Raw genomic sequence first — 22,207 nt, 5'->3', positions numbered from 1 at the left:
CAATGCATTGCTGATGTGACTCTGCAGTGCAAATAACAGAAAACGTGTCACACTCACCCCAGAGCCACAACACAAGCAGGAAAAGGCTGTCGGAGGACAGAACACATTCTGCTGTCATGGAGGTGGGTAAGGCATTTGAGGCTGGCATACAGTGTTTAAAGTGGGGGGGTTTTGGTGGGAGGGGGTTAGTGACCACTGGGGGAGTACGGGGAGGTCATCTCCGCTTTCTTCCGGTTGTCATGAGGTCAGTTTGGGCACCTTTTTGAGGCTTGGTCGTGAAAATAAAAGGACCAAATAAACCCGGCGAAATACTGCTTAACGCCGTATTTGTTTTTCCATTATCGGCGAAAGCCGGCTATCTGGTAGCCACGCCCATACCCGCCCATGTCCCGCCTTCGCTTCGCCGCTGACACGCCCCTTTGAACTTTCGCTGGCGAGGCGACGGGAAAGCAGCGATGCTGTAAAAAAAAGCAGCTTTCGATTATACCGATTTCGCCGCTTTTCCGAGATCGCCGGCCATCTCCCGATTTGTGTCGGGAAATGACCGGCAATCACTTTCGATTATGAGCTGGATATTCTCATCCTATTGAGCTCCATCTCCCCTCTTTTTTTAATCTCTTCTTACTAACACAAATATCTTTTTGTGATACTCACGTTGCTGGAATGAGCCTGGTTTTCATCAATAATTACATATTTCTGAAAACACCTTCTACAATCTACATCAGAATGATGTAGGGCCTAGGCACACTAGACACCTTTTCAAAATACCACATGTCAGTTTATTAAAGGAGTAAAAAGGAATAACTGCAAACTATCTTTCATTTATATGAGAACTAGCCGTTAAGCCCATTAAAACGGGCGAGATTTCCAGCTACCCTCCTCGCCGCCACTCCCTCCCCCCTCCGTGCTGGGCCCCCTGCACTGACCTGACAGTGCCTCTCACCTCCATGTGAAAGCGCTGCAGCGCTTCCACACAGAGGTGAGAGGTGCTGTCAGGTCAGTGCAGGGGGCCCAATACGGAGGGGGCGGGAGCGGCAGCGGAGATGGGGGGGAGAGTGGAGGTTGGTGCACGCAATGTTCGTTTCCAGGCTCCAGCGTCCGACAGTTCGACTCCGTTTCCCTCTCTGTTCCGCCCTCTGATGTCATCACGTCTTGACACAAGGGCGGGACAGAGAGGGAAGTCTCTACTGCGCATTTGCAGGTGAGTCGGTCACTTGCCATTTATATGTTTGATGTTTTATTTAAGGGACAGAGAGAGCCAGTACTACAGGCTTTATTTCAGTCAAATTTACATACCAATAAATTACAATACCAAGAGAGCAGTGGATCTTTCCTATTGAAATGTATCACATACTGTAGATCTCAGCTAGCTGACACCTGCTAAATATTTACAGGGCAGTGTTATTAACTAGCCCATCCTTGCTCAAACCCAGCACATTTATCTTTCTCCTACCTGATTCAAGGACTATCCATCTTCCCCCTTCTCGACTGGAGTATTTGCTCCCATTTGCTCTGCCTACTGATTTATGACCAGATGGTCTTCAGCTTCTCTCCAGCCCCTGGGAACCCCTGTGCCTGCTGTTGATCCCCTGACCCTGGTGCATCTCTGTGGTATCCTTGACCTGTAGCTTTAAAAAGCACATGCATGTGATACCGCAGTGCTCCCTTTTGGCCAAAGCCAGAACAGCATGGTTCCAGACAGATATCACTTTTAGTGGTAAGCATATTACACTACGACTGCTATTTTTAAACATATGGCCAAATAATTCCATTCGAAACATGTTAACCTACCATGTAGAGCCTGATAGCCCAGCAATATACGTCACGCAATCCAAAACTCCCGATTCGAAGAGTGCTTTCATCACACCAGCAAATCCCACCATGGCACGAAATCCACCCCCTGAGCCTAGCACAGCTATTACTGGTACCTAGACATTAGAAAGGGGCAATGGTTAATATTCAGCCTACAGGAGCAGTGAGAAAACAAATTTCTTGGTTGCAAAGAAATCACCTAGAGATGAACTTCAAATTGCATTTTGGCTCATAAGAAAGCATTTTGGTGACTTATTAGGGAATGAGCAGCAATAAAACACATTTCTCTTGTTGCTGTTCCAGCAGTTTAGAAAGTGTGTGTTGAAATCTTTAGAAGCTTTCAAGTTAAAGGCCAAAACGGAATAGCTACTGTCCTCCTAAATCTCTTTAGCTTCGGTATGGAGGTGTTGACTATAAACTAGCCATTCCTCCTTCTTCTATATCTTCAGTTCAGTTGACCTGCACACTACAGATGTTATAGTTCTCAGAGACTTAAATATGGGGTGGATTCAATAAAGAGTGCCAAAAGTTCGACACAAAACAATTGAGCACTAAGTATTCTATAATGGCAAAGTTGGGCACAGAAGCCATTACAGAACACTAACACAAGTCAGTATCTGAGCACTTAACTTTAGGCACAAGCACTTATGTCTTGTCAAAGGCTAGTGTGAATGCTTGTGCCTAAAAACTGTCAGTTGCGCGTGTAACTAACTATTCTATAAACGGCACTGAAACTCATGTGCAGAAAGAATACAGCGCCAAGTGCTATTCTGTAAAGAGCACGCGCCTTATACAGAACAGCATTTAGGGGTATTCTATATATGGTGCCTAAAAAATCCACACGGAAAACATTTTCACCTAAGCGTATTCTATAAGCGGCACCTAGATTAAGGCGTGGTACATAGAATACATGTACTTGATATCCCAGCGCCTAAAACTACACGCCTCCATTTACAGGAATGGAAACATGGCATAAATCCCAGCATGTAGATTTAGCCGCAGAGGGCCATATTCTATAACTACGTGAATAAATTTCCGAACGCCCATGAAACATCCATTTCCCTGCCCATAATCATGCCTCCTTGTCTGCGCATTTTAGAAGCTAGGCGCAGTGCGTTACAGAATACGCTTAAGCGAGTTGTGTGTGCAAATTCTAATTATTGCCAATTAGTGCTCATTATTGCTTGTTAAGTGCTGTTATCAGTGCTAATTCGTTTGTTAAGTCAATTAAGTTGCACACGTTGTTATAGCATCCACCTAGATTTCGGCACAGATCTCTAGGCGCATTCTACAGAATCCGGAGGTTAGCACAGGTTCTGTGCCTAACCTTTGGGTGTTAGACTTATGCCTACTGAAACCTGGTGTAAATTCCAGTGCCCAAGTTAGGCGCAGTTAGGCAGTATTCTGTAATTCCACGCACAACTTTTCAGAATGCCCCCAACACACCCTGGCCACACCTTCTTTTCCAATATGCCCTAAGGGTGTTAGGTGCTGTGCCCTATAGAATAGCTTTCATCCAGATGCATGCGCAAATTTTAATGACTACCAAGTAACATCAATAATTGGTTGTTATCACCCAATTATTGATGCTTCAGAGCTCATTATCCAATTTATTTATGTGCACATCTCGGACGTACACTAAAAGCTGGGTGCACAACTTTGGGCACCATATATAGCATCCGGGGGGGGGGGGGGTTAGCGTGTAAGTGCCTGACAACTTCCTGACCTGCTACGTGCCTCAACCCTGTCAATGTCCCCTTTGCGGTTATGTGCTATACAACTCAGGCACTATTCTATGTAACTTAGCACCTCAATGCGATTACACACATAACTGCAAATTGAGACCAACTAACACCATTTAAGGGTCATTATTGGCAGTTAAAACCAATTAGCGCTCACTTAATTAGGTGCTATTCTATAACTTGCACATGCAATTTTCTGTGCTACTCACAAAATTGTGCGACCAAGTTTATAGAATTAGGAGGTATATCCCTAAGCTCATCGGTTACTAGAGGAATAGATATAAGCAATTTTCCTCTTACCATAGTTCTTCACAGACGTTATATTATGTGAAGAATAAAAGGTATAGAGGAGCACATAAGACTATAACCACGCTGGTCTTTGTCTGCTGTCTGTTTCTATGTTTCTTAGAATATTTTCTCCACATTGTATGATTATGTTTATGTTAACATAGGATGCGATTTTAAATTGCACCTACGTCAGGGGTCACAGTAATGACGGGAAAGATATTTTGTAAAAATAATCCAAAGCAGCTGAAATATCGTCAGATATATCTCTGTATATTTGAAAAAACAATCTTCCTGAAATACAGAGCTAGTACTCTCTGTCAGACACCAGCTCTGTATCTTTCCCGTCATTACTGCGACCTCGGACGTAGGTGCTGTAGCACCAAAACATGGCCCATGTCGGGTCTTTCATGAACAACTGTGTTTACCTAAAGTTGATAATAAAAGAACTGTGCCCCCTTTTTTAAGGCCCTTGGTGCTTTTTTTCTTTTATCGATAATCTAGACCAGTGCTTCTCAACTCAGTCCTCAGGGCACACCCATCCAGTTGGGTTTTCAGGATATCCACAATGCATATGTATATGTATAAGATAGATTTACATATCAACGAGGCAGTGCATATCTATCTCATGCATATTCATTGCGGATATCCAAAGAACCCGACTGGTTGGGTGTGCCCAAGGACTGGCTTGAGAAGCACTGATGTAGCCATATAGGAGCCCAATACTGGCACCTAGACATGTAAAATACGCATGCCAATACACATGTAGAGTCGGTGCATATTTCAGTGATGCACACTATCTCCCAGATTTTATAAAGTTGTGCACCCACATGCCTGACTAGCATGCAAATTTGGGCACGTGAGTTATAGAATAGAGTCAGTTGCGTGTCTAACTTAATTTTTAAATTAGACGCCAATTGGCCTTATGACCAATAATAGCCCTTAGAGTTAATTAGCACTAATTTGTAGTTATGTGCATGACTACACTTCGGTGCTAACCAGCTCCTAACTTTATGTATAGTGATAAGAATGTATGTTATAGTTTTAAGCCTGATGTTTTTACTATAGCCTTGGTGGTGTTTGCTGTATGAATGACTAATCTGTCCTATCTGACTTTGGTGTTTCTTTCTGATTTTCTGTTTGTTTTTAAACATTGTAAACCACCTAGACCCATTGTTTGGAATTTTGGAGGGATATCAAGTTCTTAATAAACACACATAAACATACTTAGCGCCTAAATAATATAGCACACAACTACAGAGGGAACATGCTCATGGGCGAATCAGGGCCGTGTCTTGCAGTTGGGTACATACGTTGCACATTTCCATGTGCAACTGCCTAACTTTAGGTGCAACCATTTACACCAGCTTAAAGTTAGGTGCGTGCATGTCAACTTAGGCTCTATTCCAGTGGTTCCCAAACCTGGTCCTGGAGGCACCCCAGCCAGTGAGGTTTTCAGGATATCCACAATGAATATTCATGAGAGAGATTTGCATGCAGTGCATATCCTGAAAACCCAACTGGATGCAGTGCCTTCAGGACCAGGTTTGGGAAACACTGCTCTATTCTATAATGGCAATTTTGCATCCAATTGCCATTACAGAATTAGCACTTAGCCCTCATATTTTTCAAGCCTAAATTTGGTGTTCTTTTTTTAATCTACCCCTATACATGCAGCACCACTGAAAATCTGCCTAACCTACAAGTGAATTTTGCACAAATTAGCGGATGTCACCAGATGACCCATTTGAAAACTGATTCAGCCTGTGTGCACATATATAGTTCATATACTTATTTACACCTTTTTCAAAGCAAGTATAAATTTGTGCAAGAGAATTTGTGTGCTCCTGTGAGTCATTGTACAACCTGTTTTACAAAACATATAGGAGCCTATGCTGCATTTATAACAGGTATAAAAGAGGCACCTTTTCAGACTTTTCACATAGGCACCTTGTTCTAAAATTAGTCTCCATTTGTGTATACTGTCTCATTCTCATCAATCAATTATTATTGAGTCCTGACTTACCTCACGAGGTGAGGATTTCAAGTTCTTGGTGTTTTCAGGTCCCAGGAGTGCCTTCATTCCTTGAACCACTTTTTCCCTCCGCTTCTGTCTGAATGTTTTCTCTTCATCACACAGAGCCATACTAAATCTAAGGTCCGTGGAGGAGCTGTTGTGATTAACAAGCAAGCATTTTAACACAATGGTTCACATAAGACTACAGTCAAACCACACTTCATGAAAATACTGCAGGGATAACATAGGAAAATAACATTCACGTGGTTTCACAAGTTAATGTTTCCAAAATACAACTAGAAAGAGTCATGAGTGCAGATTTTGTATATTAATATTTGTTTCTTCTGGTGATACAGCGTGGGCCTCCTTCTACTTTACATTCATGTCCATTCAGAGGCTACTGGAATGTGGTTACATAGACCAAAAGGCATAGTCTTCTTCATAAATCCTACCAGCTTCCCAGCACAGCAATGAAGAGATACTTCCTGTATAAGGTGAGATGCTACTTACTAATGCAAGCTTTGGCAAAGGACTAGCCAAAGGAAGGGAATGCCATTAGGTTGATTTGAATGGGGACTAGGAAGCCTATGGGATAGGTAACATGGCAGCAAACATTTTCTCATGCTCTCCCTCATTCCCATCCCAACCCTATCAGTCTTCCTCCTTTCTCACCTATTTCAATACAGCAATGAAGTCCTTCAGTGATCTTTTTTATCTTTTTTTCAGTGTATGGGATACTAAGGTAAACAATGTTAGTAGTACGATTCCAAGATGAGGATCATGAAAGAGTCTAACAAAGAGGGCAGTCAGTTACAGTGGACGAATGTTGGCTCATCTTCTGTTTTCCAGACCCCACTGTCACTACCATGTAATTCTGAAGCAGTAACTTGGTCTCCTCATGCTGATGTGCTTCTTGGAATGGCCCATGGCTTCTGTGCTCCCAGGGATATCGAGGGACTGTTCCATTTGTTTGTGAATAAATCAATGCAGAATGTAGTAAAAATAGTAAGGTCTGCTAGAGTTCTCGTTGTTTTGCTGCACAGAGAGGCTCACCTGCCTGACTGCACTGTACAATACTCTTCTATTATAATAAATCTAGTGACTATGAACCTTGATGAAAACTCTGAACTTTGCGCTGAAATTAATGGATTAATTTTATTTCAATCATGTTTAGGACAACATTTTGGGTCTTCTGCTTATGAGTGCAAAGTGATAGATTCATCAAGGTTCTTTCCTAAAAAGCAAAGAATGGGAGAAAGGTCTTTATAAATCTTGCCCTGGGATTAGTCTTTCATTCTGTTAAAATTCATTGCTCATAACTGTTAAACCTCTATTATGCTACCACACCACCACCACCCCCCAAAAAAAAAAACTAATAGAATAAAACATGACATCCTTCAGCAGGCATTTCAAAGAATAAAGGAAATTAGAAAACTTAGCTTTTTCACATCATTAATTACTGAAAAACTTTCCTTACATAAGCGCTGCCATACTGGAACAGGCCAGAGGTACATCAAGCCCAGTATCCTGTTTCCAACAGTGGTCAATTCAGGTCACAAGTACCTGGCAAGATCCCAGAACAGTAAAGCAGATTTTATGCTGCTTATCTTAGAAATCAAAAGCAAAAAAAGGCTTACACGTGTCTAAAAATATTTTGTAAACAATACACAAATTGGGGTAGACACTGTGTGTTAAATGCAATGTGAAAATGTTGGCTAATGAAGGCGTCTCATATCCACATGGAAGTCTATATGTATAAGCTTCCTTAACGGCTAACGAGCCGATGCACGGTTATAATCATGGACACAATGTCACCGGAGTTATCAGCAGTTTGATGGATGAAATCTTTTTTTGAAATTTGATGAGTTCGGGCCCTAGGAGATGGCCCTTATTGATTTGAACTATCAAGATAAGTGGAATTTTTGCATTATATGTCTATTTTTGATATAATGTTTATTTTGTGAACAGCAGTGCGCATATACATTTTTATTTACCTGAGTATAAATTCCATAGTAAATAGATAATAGAGACTTTTTAATTCTCAGGTTTTCAAATACTAACAATACTGGGCACTGCTGGTTGGCTGGAGGTGGTCCATGATTATAACCGTGCATCGGCTCGTTAGCCGTTAAGGAAGCTTATACATATAGACTTCCATGTGGATATGAGACGCCTTCATTAGCCAACATTTTCACATTGCATTTAACACACAGTGTCTACCCCAATTTGTGTATCTTAGAAATCAGCAGTGGATTTCCCCAAGTCCATCTTAATAAAGGCTTATGGATGTTTATTTTAGGAAATTATCCAAACCTTTTCTAAACCATGCTAAGCTAACTGCTTCTACCACATTCTGTGGCAATGAATTCCAGAGTTTAATTACATATTGAGTGAAGAAATATTTTCTACGGTTTGTTTTAAAGTTATTACTTAGCAGCTTCATTTTAGAAAGAGTAAACAAGCAATTCACATCTACCCATTCCACTTCATTCAGTATTTTACAGACCTCTATCATATCTCCCCTCAGCCAACTCTTCTCCAAGCTGAAGAGCCCTAGTGGCTTTAGCCTTTTCCTCATAGGGAAGTTGTCCCATCCCCTTTTCGTGGTGTGGTCACAACACGGAGTGATACAAAGGCATAACAACATTGTTTTCCATTCCTTTCACAATAATTCCTAACATTCTATTTGCTTTCTTAGCCACCGCTGCACACTGAGCAGAGGGTTTCAACAAATCAGCAACGGTGACACCTAGATGCTTTTCCTGGTCGGTGACTCCTAATGTGGAACCTTGCATCACGTAGCTATAGTCTGGGTTCCTCTTTCCCACATGCATCACTTTGCAATTGCTCACATTAAAAGTCATCTGCTATTTGGATGTCCAGTCTCCCATTCTCATATGGATCTCTTGCTATTTTTCCCAACCCTCTTGTGATTTAACAATTTTGAATAACTTTGTGTCATCACCAAATTTAATTACCTCACTAGTTATTCCAATCTCTAGATCATTTTTAAAAATGGTAAAAAGCATAATGCTCAATTAACCCATACTTTGTGCTCATAAACATATCTATCAGAATGTAAAAATCAGATTCAGTGTTTAGAAATGGAGAGCACTGGGTTTGGAATAAAGATGGCTACTGAATGGATGTCAGCACACTGAGCTCCTAATATCTGCACCATGGCTAAGCATGTTTGACAATTATGTAACTCTCTTTCCCTTAACCCCAAAGTGCAGGCTTCTATCATCTGGTTTTCAGGTGACTCAGATGTGTGGCCCAAGACTCAAATTCTTGTATTTGGGAGTGCAGTGAAGGCATCATTGCATCCAAAGTTAGCAAGGTTTTATACACCCTAGAGGAGTATTCTTTCCCTCCAACGTCAAAAGTGATCACGATCCCAGCACCACTGCAGCAGCCTGGGCTGAGGTAGCAGACTTTTGAGGCATTGCAGATGGAAGAGGTCAGAGGGTGAGATATGGCAATGGTCTTGTTGAGATCACTAACACCCCAATTGGAACTATATGGAAACCAAGACAGGGAGCTGGAGGAGGAACACCTGCTACCTATGATTTTTGGTGGACAATCAGGTGAACTCCTGGCTTATGAAAGCATTCTCCAGACTAAGCCACCAATTTGGGAAGCCTTAGGAGCTCTACCTTGAAGTTCAAACCAGGTACTGTTGTGCAGAACGTGTCAGAACTTCGGAAATGTGGCCTGGCTTTAGCAAAAGACTAGAACACAGTTCAACATAAACGAGAAGCCTCTGAAAACAATATAAGAGACTCAGGTCATTATTCTGGAAGCAAGTGTAGATTGGATATATATGTACATGGTGATTTCAAAAAGCCACTCTTTCCATTTGTAGATAGCCGGGACACAGAGAATTTAAGATAGTTTTGAACCTTATTTTATTTGGAACCTAACCTTATTTGAACCTCCATTATCCAAGCTGCATAGGACTCAGATATAAATCAACTTATGCATCCAGTTTCTATTATTTAGGCACACAAATGTGGAATGCATTACCAAAGACTATGAAAACGATCTATGACCATCTAAACTTCAGGAGATCATTAAAGACCTACCTGTTCTGCAAGGCCTACTCAACTGACCCAACTTAAATGCCTCAACTCTGCAACACAACAAAACCTTAGATTGTATTGGACATTATATGTTCCTTACTATCTTTGACCCTTATTGTACCTTAATACACTCCCCTTACCTGACCCTTACTTCAAATCGTATTTGTCTACCCCCACCGGACTTAGTGATCGTCTTTACGATAATATGTAAGCCACATTGAGCCTGCTAGTGGGCACCAAAATGAGGATTACGTTAGTATTCTATACGGCAAAGGGCGGCAACAGTCCTGCCTCGGCTCTGTCTCTCTGTGGCCCTGATCTGGTTAGGTACTGAATATCGGTATCTAACTGGGTAAGTTGTGCGATATAGCCGGTTATGCGCTAGGTGCTAACTGGCAATATTCAGTGGAGATAACCAGTTATCTACTGCTGAATATTAGCAGTTAGGCACCAATATGCTATTTAACTTGAAGCCGTGTCTGTCTGGTTAAATAGCTTTGAATATCGGGAGTAGGGGGAGGGTAAGGTATATAGAATTACCAAAATTTTGGTGCCTTAATTTTAGCACCGATTATTGAATTGAGCCCAAATTTTATGAGATTCATGTATAAGTACTGATCCTGTCCCCTGTCCCCACTTTCCTTATTTTCTGGCCTTGGAAATATCTGCACTTTACAGTTTGCAATTTACAGTTTATGTCCAACTTGATATACCACTATTAGACATATCCAAAATAGTGGTTTATATAAAAATCCACAAGTTAGATACATATAGAAAGAAAAGAAAATCACTAAAGTTCTATAACAAAGATCAAGGGTAGAGCCAAGTTGTTCAATCTCAGGTGAGGCCCAGGTGCCATTTACCATCCAGTTCACGTTTGACCAGTAGCCTACAAATTGAAGGCCAACTGAAATAAGTAGCTTTTAATTTGGATTTAAACATTGGATAGCTAGATTTTGATCTTAGATATTGTGGTAGATGGTTCCTGAGTGTAGGGACTTTCAAACTAAGGAGCCCTTTTACTAAGCTGCAGTAAGCACTAATGTGCACTTACTGCAGGGTAAAAAAAAAAACCCAAAACAACAATAACACTATGGCACGACACGCTCAGGTGTCCCACAGTAGGTTTGGGTTTGGCACATGCTTCCCGTGCACCAGCAAATAGAATTTATTTTTTTAGAGCTGGGGGCGTGTCTGTGGTTGGAGAATAGGCGTATGCTACATTGCTGCACGCTAACTGATTAGCGCAGGATTAGTGCATGAGCCCTTACCACCTAGAAAATAGGTGTCGTTAAGTAATCACGCACTAATGAAGAAATTAGCACATGGCCATAAATGGGAATAAAGGAAAATGGGACCATTTTACTGCTACACTAAACGTGGCCTCAGCAAGTGGAATAGACCCACACTGGAGATAGCACTGGACACTTTTTTGTGTAGCTTAGTAAAAGGACACCTAAATATAGCTTCTTGAATGGATTGCAAGTGAACATAACAAAAGGAAAGTCTGGTATTTAAATTCAACATAAGCTTCTAGAGGTTATGTAAGGTATGAGATATTTGAAGAGAGAATTAGGAGTTCCATATTTGTTAATTTTTATATACTAAAATGACTTTTAAAAAACTGGATTCTGCATTTAACAGGAAGCCAGTGTTCTTCTGTGAATAAAGGGGTTACATGATCCCATTTTCTACATCAGTGATATAGGCACAGGCCCACCCAGTTTGAGCTCAGGTCCACCCTGCACCTGCACAGCCGGATTGTGGTTGGTGGAGATCCCCAAGCCCCACCAGCTGAAGACTCCCAATGATCCAACTCTCTTAACTTCATCCTCCAACCCTCCCAGCATCTTTTAAATCCTTCAGTGCTGGGCCGGCAGCGAGCAGTGATTCATACCGGCTGCTCACGCTGGCCCTGAGCCTGCCCTCTGATGCAATTTCCTGTTCATGGGACCAGGGGAGATGCCGGGCAGGGGGGCGGAATGTGCAGTACACGGCCCATCCACTTGAGGCTCAAGCCCACCCAAAATTGGGTGTCTGATGTGTATTGCACAAAAGTAGAAGATATATTATCCAGACACCTGCTTTTATGTGTTAATACTCCAGAATAATTTTTTAAGCATCTACTTGAGCACGTAAAAAGCTGTGCTATACACTCAAGTCACTAACCAAATAACATACTGACCCCCACGACTATATGAGGGTTAAGTTGGCACACTGTTATTCTGAGATGTGCCCCTATTTCTAAGCATAGCAAAACTATAAAGCCAGAACATAATTAAAAACACAAAGGCCACTTCTCACCCTAACAAAGCAGGAGACTTACCAAATTCCAAGGGAGAACTCCAGAAACATCTCCGTGACCTAAACAAGAAACACAACATGCTTACTTATTTATTTATAGGTGAAAAACATATATAGAGGTAATAATGGGTCCCAGTTGTGAAATGTGGGGGAGGGGGTTCCCAATTTTGAATGTGCTCATTTCATTGTGATGAAATGATAGTTATCACTGCTAAAGATGTTACTGTTGATGACTGAGGTGGTCAAATTAAAGTTCTAATCAGTACTGAGACAATCATAATTTGAATGTAAAAAGTGTTTTATAACAACAAAGGGTCCAACGTTTCATTCTAACTCTAAAACTATATTATCATTAGAATTACTAAATTACACAGATGAATTAAAATACTGGAAAAATGAAGTGTTTTATAACACAAGTGGTAGAACCAATGAAACTCTTGAATCCCAAAGCCAGAGTACAACACTGTACACAATATAACATTTCTGGGGCTCCCTCAGCATTATCTCTGAGGTTAAGCACTTAAAAAAACTGAAGGATTTAACTGGATCATTACAACATGGTTAAATTAACTATCTTAGGGCACCTTTTACTAAGCCACGTAAGTGCCTACGTGCACCCAACATGCGCCAAATTGGAGTTACCACATGGCCCCTTGCGGTAATTTCTATTTTGGTGCACGTCCACTACGCGCGTCTGAAAAATTTTTTTTTTTTCAGGCACGCATAGCGGACGCGCACCAAGTAGCATCTGACACATGTAGGTCATTACCGCCCTAATTCTTTACCGCTAGTTCTATGGCTGGCAGTAAGGTCTCAGACCCAAAATGGATGCGCAGCAATTTTGATTTTGATGCACATCCATTTTCATCAAAAGAAAAAGAGGCATTTTTTGCAGGTGCATTGAAAAATGGATTGGTGCACGCCCAAAACACGCACCCACACTACCACAAGCCATTTTTCACCGCAGCTTTGTAAAAGGACCCCTTAGTGCCCAACATACTCTTTAGCGAGGATTTTCAGATGGACCAGACACAAACTGGAAATAAACTGTAAATATAAAGACACTTACAGGCTTCTGATCCTTAAAGGACTTCCACTAGGAGAAGAACTGCAGGAGGAGGGAAAGGCAAGGAAACAACAAGGGAAAGGATATAAAGAGAAAGAGAGAAATCATTTGCAGAGCTGAGTTTCAAATAATGGGACACCCACTGTCATCTTGCTGAGCACAAGGCATGCCCTGTAGGTGGGTACCACATGTAAAGGGAAGAAACCAGATCAAAAACTGGCATCTTTCATACTTAAGCACTAATGAAGAAAATCGAGAGATTCTTTGGATTCCCAACCAAAGGCTCTGTCTCCCGTATACTTGAATTCTTCATTTGTTCTCTCTAGCACTCCTTGATAGAGGATTATAACGTTCTTAGAGAGCTTCTTTCCTATTGTAACTTTCTAGTGCCCAACTATCCACAGGACCTGAATTTATTTCAAATACTATATTGCAGGATTAGAATCGGACTATATTATAGTTTTATTGAAAAAATGTATACACCTCCTATTCCCGTAGGTGGTTTACAAGAAAGCTATACACAATAAAACTTGAAAACAAAATATTACAAAACAAATGAATAAACTCAAACAAAAAAAGCTGCTCTTTATAGATACAAAATCATAACAGACTGTTCCTACCTAAACAAAAAAATGGGTGGAAGAATCTATTCAGTTAATGACTGCAACTGTGAAAACATTCCAACACTGGCAAAGTACAAAACTCATCTTTCTAGGATGGAAATGTAAAGAAAAACACAACAATATTTGATTAGTTAATGGCCTTTTGTTGTCTATCTTAGAGAGCATAGCACTATGGAAGTGTAAATTCATATATCCCCTTCATGCATTTTCCTACATTTCTTTAAACTGTAATGCCATAAATTGGGTGCTAGTGACCAAACGGTAGCTGAACACAAGAGTCCCACGTAGTAAATGCAAAACACCAAACAAGTGGAAAACGGAAGAAGGCTCAACAAACAAGGGCACTTCAAAAATACTATGTTTTACTTTAATACATATATTGTATAGAAATTACAAAGAACTTGTATTCTCGTTACATAAAACTCAACACAGTACCCTGTTTCGGCACTAAGTGCCTGTCTCAGGAGTCTACAAGATAAATTGGGTGCAAACGTTTACACACCCATTGCACGCATAAATGCTTAGAACACTAGAATATACGAGAGTAGGTTTGCATGCGTGTATATGCCAGTAGGTACATAATTTACAGAATACTACATTTAGGCACTGCATATGCCAGCTTAAAGGCTAGCATGGGTGCCTTAATGTTAGGAGCACTGATATTGGATTATGCTAGTTCTCAAGTTTCAAGTTTATTCAGAGCTTGCTATAGTGTAAATTGGAAACCATCTATGCAGTATACAATATTAAAAACAGAATGAGGTAACGGGGGGAGACAATTCTCATGTAAAACTTTAGAAAGTTATTGCAGTTTATTGAGGTTAATCTATGGATGTAAAATTCTGGGAACAGGGTGCATCAGGTGATCCCTTGTTTGCTTGGATATACATGTAGCAGTGCATTGACAGTTTGTTTAAAAAGTATATTATTAAGTTTTAATGCTAAATAAAGACTTCATACAAATAAAAAAAAACAGAATGAGAAAGGACAGTAGGAGCAGGATATCAATGAGTGAGAAAGGGGAGGTGGGGGTGATATAAAGAACTACAAACTATGACAGGAAAGAGGCAAAGAAACAGCAAGTCAGTAGGGAAGGGGGGTAGTAGTTGTGTTCAGAGGTCTCTCCAAGGGAAGAGTCAACACAGGTCTAACGAAAGGCAACTACAAAGAGGTGGGATTTAAGCTGGGACTTAAACATTTGTAGGGAATCAAGATGTTGTAGGTGAGAGGGGAGTGCATTCCAAAGGACCGGACCAACAACTGAGAATATAGTGTTATGTGTGGAAACATGAGTTATCTGCTTGAAGGAAGGAATGACCAAGAGATTTTGCTGAGAGTCCAGGAAGGGGAATAAGGTGTTAGAAAGCTAGCTAAAAATGTCAATGTTCATTATAGAATAAGTTCCTACTGAGTGGCCTAAGAGCACCTAAATGGAGGCACTCACTTATAGAATTATCCCCTTTGTGTCTTCTCTGTATGATTCTTTTATTCAATATCCTTAAAATAGTGTTATTTATAGATCTTTGAGAAGGGAAGGGAGATGGAACTTGATATACCACCTTTTTGTGATTACAGTCAAAGTGGTTTACATATTATATACAGGTATTTATTTTGTACCTGGAGCAATAGAGGTTTAAGTGACTTGCCCAGAATCACAAGGAACTGCAGTGGGAATCAAACCCAATTTCTCAGATTCTCAGGCCATTGCACTAACCACTAGGCTACTCATCCACTCCTCCACTTTGTGATCATATCCTATATAATAATTTGCACCTCCAACGTTCTACGTCTGAATGCCTGGGTTCGTAGCACAATTCCCATTGATCTGCCCTCACGTCTAAACGTGATGACGTCAGAGGGAGGATCAATGAGAGGGAAGGGAAACCAGCACCAGCCAGCCACAGAACGTTAGAGGTGAGAATAGAATCGCCCCCTCCCTCCCCCCCTGTCCTCCGAGTTCCAGGCCCGCACCCTCCCTCCCTCTCCTCCCCTCCGAGTTCCATGCCCCCGCGCCTCCCTCCCTCTCTCTCCCCTCTGAGTGGCAGCCCGACCTGCGTTGCCCGTCCTCTTCTCCCAGTCCTCCGACTGCCCCTCGCCTTCCTGCGTGCCGTCCAGAATTTAAAAGTTTTTACCTCAGGGTCCGGCGGCAGCAGTGAAAGGCGAGTATGCACGGCGCTTCAGCCTGCCTTCCCTTCTCTCTCAGCTCTGCCTCTGGTCCCACCCTTCCGAAAACAGGAAATGAGGGCGGGACCAGAGGCATTATTTCAGTGTTTAAAACAAACTACCAACTTGAATTAAGAGGATGGTGGCAGATAACACTGCCACAGTTGATGCAGCATTGGCATCACTCAACGTGAAGGAGGTTTGCCACCTCGGTAGAGAGGCCTGGGATGCTATCTCAGCAACTTGAATTGAGCGATGCTGCATAAAGGGGTTTGGATCTGTATTCCCTTCATTGACGATTGATGAGGATGACGATGCCCAAGAGGACTTTTTTTTTTTTTTTGCTTTTCTTCAGGGGACGTGCAGTTAGCTGAAGAAGCATTTAAAAAATTTGAAGATGTGCACAATGATATCCTGAAGAAATTGTGACATATGTGCAGCGAAAAGTCACAGCTACGCCATCGGACAACGCTGACGATGAGGAAGGTGATGATTATGTTCCTCCTGCTCTTCCACCAAAAGTGTCAAAGGCTAAAGAACATCTTGAGGCAAGTTTGATGATGGCTAGAAACTCAGGATGTGGACAGCTTCAAAATTTTACAGCTACAAAACATTCTTGATTTTACAAGAAGCCAACAGTTTGCATTAAGAAAACAGATCACACTAGATAAGTTCCTGTAATAGTACAGTACAGTATTGTATGTTTCAATAATGTTGCATATATACAGTAGTTCAGCCATAATGCTCAATGCTGTGTGAATGCCTAGGTTTGTAGCAAACAAATCTGTTAAAACAGATCAATTTTTGCTTCATTTGTGTTCATGTTCAACCCCGGATTTAACACAATGATATTTTATGGATCACAAACATCGCATTATAACGGGTTCCACTGTACTAAAATTATAAAAACACAATGATAAATAGAAAACACTAAGGGATATGTTTACTGAAGTGCGTTAGTGTTTTTAACATGCCTTTAAAGATAAAGTGCATAAATGCTAACGCGCTAATACATTCCTATGGGCGTATTAGCGTTTAACGCACGTCGACCATTAATGCGTGTTAAAAATATTAATGCGCCTATAGAGCACCTTTGTAAACACAGGTCTAAATTACTAATATGAATAGGACTACTAGTAACTTATAAAAGCAGAAATAAGGAGCATTACAATTATAAATAAATGAACTGACATAAAACTACATTTAGAAACTCATGGATCTGACAACAAATAACTAGCAGCAACTCAAATAAAACCATATTTAAAAGAGAACAAAACTAACATGCGCTTTCTATTTATTTCTATTGTGGTTTTATAATTTTAGTAGTGGTTTTACTTAAAATCATTTATGTGAGTAATCAATTTTCATGTGGTATTTATACTTATTTTATAGACCCCTGATGCAGTCATGTAGGGTAAAACTTGGGCAAGTTAGGTGCAGTTTTTTTCCCCCTTCCACTGTTATTGCTAATAAAAGTTATTTTTGCTATTTCTTTCAGACTTTTTGGTTTGGCATTTGTAGACTGTCTGCCTGTTTGTTTCCTGAAATGTTATTGTGTCACTAATAATAAATTATTGGATGAAAAACCAGGTGATCCTAAAGTTTTGGTTCCACCTGATAGTTTTTTGAAAATTCTTAGATCCATAACGACAACCCTTCTGGTTACTTTCCTTAGTGAAATGGATACGACATTGGTTCTGAAAGGTTATTTGAAGAATAAAAATTATTCTATGGCCAGAAGATGCAAATATTCCCTGATATAGCACGCCCTACTCAGGTGGCAAGGAAATACTTTATTGGCTTTGAAGGCAAAAGTGACTGCCATGGGATGAACTTTCTTTTTGACGTTCCCATGGGGACTTCTTATTAAGGCCCACTAACGATTAGCATGTGCTAAATGCTAAGAAGCCTATTTTATTCCTGTGGGCTTCTTGGCATATAGCATGCACAAATTGCTAGAGCGAACTAAATCCATTAGCTCACTTAATAAAAGGAGCCCCATATCTGTTATTAGTTATCAGAATTATAGTAATCTTTTTCCCAGACCATTTCCATTTGGGAAAGTTTATATACAAACATGCCTTAGACAGCAATGCCTAGTATGTGGGAATTAGTTGTTGGTCCTTTTTAATGGATTGGTAATCTAGGTGCAGGGAAATAGATCTGAACAGTTCCTCTTGGGCATGTTGGCTTATAACATTTGCCAAATAAACGCATGTTATGAAATTTTGTCTTATACATATCGGTAGTACCACTTATACATTAAAGCCTGGATTTTATAAGTGGTGATCAAAGTTGTGCACGCAAATTTGGCAATGCAGTCAAAGTGTGCGCACAATTTAGTTGCATAACCAATCGGTGCCAATACTTTGTCAATAAGAAGCAATTATCTGCACTAATTGGCACTAATTCGACTTTATGCGCACAATCTGTAAAGTGGCGCACGTAAATTCTAATGCGTGGATCTCAAACAGGGGCCATGGGACGGGCATAGGCATTCCTAAAAATTACATGCACTGTTACTGAACATGCCCGATCTATGTCTAAGTTAGGAGTGGGCATTTACACCAAGTTTTAGTTGGCCCAAAACTGAACACAGTACTCCAAGTGGGGCCTCACCAATGACTTGTAGAGGGGCATCAACACCTCCTTTCTTCCGCAGAGAGGGGTATAACCAACAGAAGAAAGGAGGTGTTGATGCCCCTCTACAAGCCGTTGGTGAGGCCCCACTTGGAGTATTGTGTTCAGATTTGAAGGCCGTACCTTGCTAAAGATGTAAAAAGACTGGAAGAGGTGCAAAGAAAAGCTACGAAAATGGTATGGGATTTGTGCTGCAAACTGTACGAGGAGACTTGCTGACCTGAACATGTATACCTTGGAGGAAAGGAGAAACAGGGGTGATATGATACAGACGTTCAAATATTTGAAAGGTATTAATCCGCAAACGAACCTTTTCCGGAGACGGGAAGGCAGTAGAACTAGAGAACATGAATTGAGGTTAAAGGGGGGCAGACTCAGGACTAATGTGAGGAAGTATTTTTTCACGGAGAGGGTGGTGGATATGTGGAACGCCCTCCCGCAGCAGGTGGTGGAGATGAAAATAGTAATGGAATTCAAACATGCGTGGGATAAACACAAAGGAATCCTGTTTAGAAGGAATGGTTCCATGGAATCTTAGCAGAGATTGGGTGGTGACAACAGTAATTGGAAACAAAACGGGAGATGGGCAGACTTCTATGGTCTATGCCCTGATCATGACTGAATAGATAGGTATGGGCTGGAGTGTAAATTTTAAGGGGCTTCGATGTTGGCTTCAGAACTTAGTACAAGAACAGTACTGGGCAGACTTCTACGGTCTGTGCCCTGAGAAAGGCAAGGACAAATCAAACTAGGGTATACATATAAAGTATCACATACCATATAAAATGAGTTTATCTTGTTGGGCAGACTGGATGGACCATACAGGTCTTTATCTGCTGTCATTTACTATGTTACTATGATCATGCATAGGTTTTAGTCATGGGGATGGACACCCTGCATATTCTATATACCGTGCCTAACTTTAAGCGAGGTTTATAATATAGCGCTAAGGGGGGGGGGGGGGGGCTTCAGCGCCATATATAGAATCTGGCCCAAACCCCATAGTAATGTCACTTTTTAACATTTTCATTTTTAAAATAGCATTTTATCTTGCATATGGTATCAAATATGCGTGTTTCTTTGGCAGTGCTACAATAGTTTTAAATGGGCAGATATAGATGACCTAGAAAACATTATCCTCTTGGTGCCCTACACAAGTATTTTAGCTCAAAGTCCAGTTGTAATTCATACTTTCATTCTTTACAATGTCAGTGCTTACTTTATTTAAGATAAACGAAACCTCCTTCTTTTCTCCCACTTTCATGGAGGATATCTGAAATGTTGCAGTGCCAAGACATTCATCCATCACATAATTGGCATCCATTAAGGTGATCTAACAATAAAAAGACATGTACAGTTCAAAAAGTTCTTGCTACTCCCCTTCCAGCAGGCTGCTTTCAGATGATATCAAGCATAAAAATGTTTTAAGATAAGGAAGAACCTGTTCAGTTGAAAACTGAAGATGCATATTTATATATTCACATTTATGTTGCTTAATTCTGATAAAACTGAAGGTGGCATATACAGACAGCCAAAGGATCATCACCTACCCAACAACTCAGTCTTCCATGCATACCCTTCCCCATCCCCTGATACTTATTCCTATTTAACCAGCCAGTAACAGCTCCTGGCTGGTTAAATAGAAATAGGTGGCAGTAAGGGCTTCCCCCCCCCCCCCCCCAAAAGAAAAAATGGCTGCAAAGCAAGTGCTTTACTTTTCGCACGGCCATTTCCTGTAGGAAAGCGAGACTTCCCTTTTACCAGCTGTAGTAAAAGGGGGCCTCGGAACATGTGTAAAACGCGAGCCAACGCCAGCACTAGTCCCCTTTTGCCACAGCTTGATAAAAGGAGACCTCAAAGCGCTTTTGAAGGCATGGTTGTTCCAGAAGGCATACTCCAGTGAGTGATGCAGCTCTCATGGGCACCGGTATCTGGGGGAGAGTATTTATGAATCTTGGATTTGTATTGGATGTCATTTTATGCATTGTTCTTGTATGTATGTTTTACTTTCCTATTGAATACTGTATTTCATTTTCTTTGCTTTTTTATTTCGCTTGTAAACCCGTTTTGATCTGTCCATCAGTTACAGCAATATATCAAATTATAAATTAATAAAGTAGGTGCACACATACACACATATATGTCAATATTCTATTGAAGTACTATTCTGCAAATACCTGCTTAACTTAGATATGGGGTTTTTGTAAGGGGACGTTCATAGGGGTGGAGAATGGATGAGACAGATAGGGTTCTAACTTACACTTATAAGTTATAGAATACTGCAAGTTAAATATGTCCTTGCCACACTTATGCCAACTATATGGGTTGTGTAAGTGCAGGCTCATCGAAACTGGATTACACTAGTATCTCTCTATATAAAAGGCAACCCCAACGTTCTGAAGCCTCCATGGAAGCTGAGGCGCCCGAGATATCCGGTGTGCCCTGGAGTGTCTGCACCGCCCTCGCGTCAAAACGTCATGATGTCGAGGGCGGAGCTATGACACTCGAGGGCCGAAACAGAAATGCCACAGCGAACAACTAACAAGGCAAGTAGCTCGGAGGGACAGAGGGAGGGGGCCCCTTGCTAGCGCCCGTTTCATTGCGCTCCGAAACCGGCATTTTTTCCTAGTTCTATAATAAAACTTAGGTGCCTAGGTTCATTATAGAATACACTCCTACTGCCTGCCCTCAGGGCATCTACATGGAGGCACCTACTTATAGAATTTCCCCCTCCCCAAGTGTGCTCTCCAAAGATACATTTCCACCTACAGCTGAAAATGTACTTCAAAGCTGGCATAAACTACGGATGGAAAATGTAAACATTTCTAGTTTGTTTTAAGTTCCTTTGACCTTTTTTTCAAAATCTTCAGATTTTTCAGTTTTTCATTAAAAAATATATTTTAAACTATGTGAATTTTTGGCATATGAAAATTGACTAGGGGTAGGAAGTTTTCAAAAGAGGCTACCATACGACGGTTTATTTTACCCCAAGTCAAGATATTTTAACACAGGGTTCCTGCATAAAATGGAACTATGTGCTATAATAGCATGACTTGGGGTAAAATAACTCGACTTAATGGTAGCGTATGTTGATAACTTCCCCTATAAGTGTGCTAATTCATAGGTTAATGAACGCTGTAGTACTTGCCAGGAGCATAGCCAGACATACAATTTTTGGTGGGCCTCAGCCCAAAGTGGGTGGGCACGACAACCCTGTCCCCCACCGCCCTTCCCCTTCCCCACCTGACATCTCTCTATCCCCTAAGCAATCGGGGGGAAGGGTGTCACTTAACTCCATTTCCCCCGTCTCCTTCCCCGGTACCTTTAAATCCTTAGTTCTTTACTGGCAGCGAGCAGCAACTCACTCCTCTTGCTCACACAGGCTCCAAGTCTTCCCTCTGACGCAACTTCCAGTCCTTCAAACAGAAAGCTGTGTCAGAGGGAAGGCTCGGGTTGGTGTGAGCAGGGGAAAT

The 22,207-nt window shown here is 41.1% G+C and overlaps 1 protein-coding gene across 3 annotated transcripts in view; it reads right to left on the bottom strand.

The window, feature by feature from the left end:
- The window catches only part of PLA2G4A (phospholipase A2 group IVA), a 220,353-nt gene that overhangs the window by 133,219 nt on the left and 64,927 nt on the right, over positions 1–22,207 (bottom strand). For 2 of the 3 annotated variants that reach the window (XM_030207544.1, XM_030207545.1), the window contains 4 exons: positions 19,954–20,067; positions 12,265–12,302; positions 5,866–6,010; positions 1,792–1,928 (listed from right to left, as the gene is read on the bottom strand). In XM_030207544.1, coding sequence (XP_030063404.1) covers positions 1,792–1,928; positions 5,866–6,010; positions 12,265–12,302; positions 19,954–20,067 — 434 coding nt within the window. Of the gene's footprint in view, positions 1–1,791; positions 1,929–5,865; positions 6,011–12,264; positions 12,303–13,311; positions 13,351–19,953; positions 20,068–22,207 lie in introns of those variants that run through there. The other variant, XM_030207546.1, reaches the window with a different exon arrangement.

This window comes from Microcaecilia unicolor, chromosome 6 (genome assembly GCF_901765095.1).
Source record: "Microcaecilia unicolor chromosome 6, aMicUni1.1, whole genome shotgun sequence".
Classification (NCBI taxonomy): Eukaryota; Metazoa; Chordata; class Amphibia; order Gymnophiona; family Siphonopidae; genus Microcaecilia; species Microcaecilia unicolor.
The sequence above is the reverse complement of the archived record's forward strand: the minus strand, read 5'-3'. Positions and strand labels throughout refer to the sequence as shown.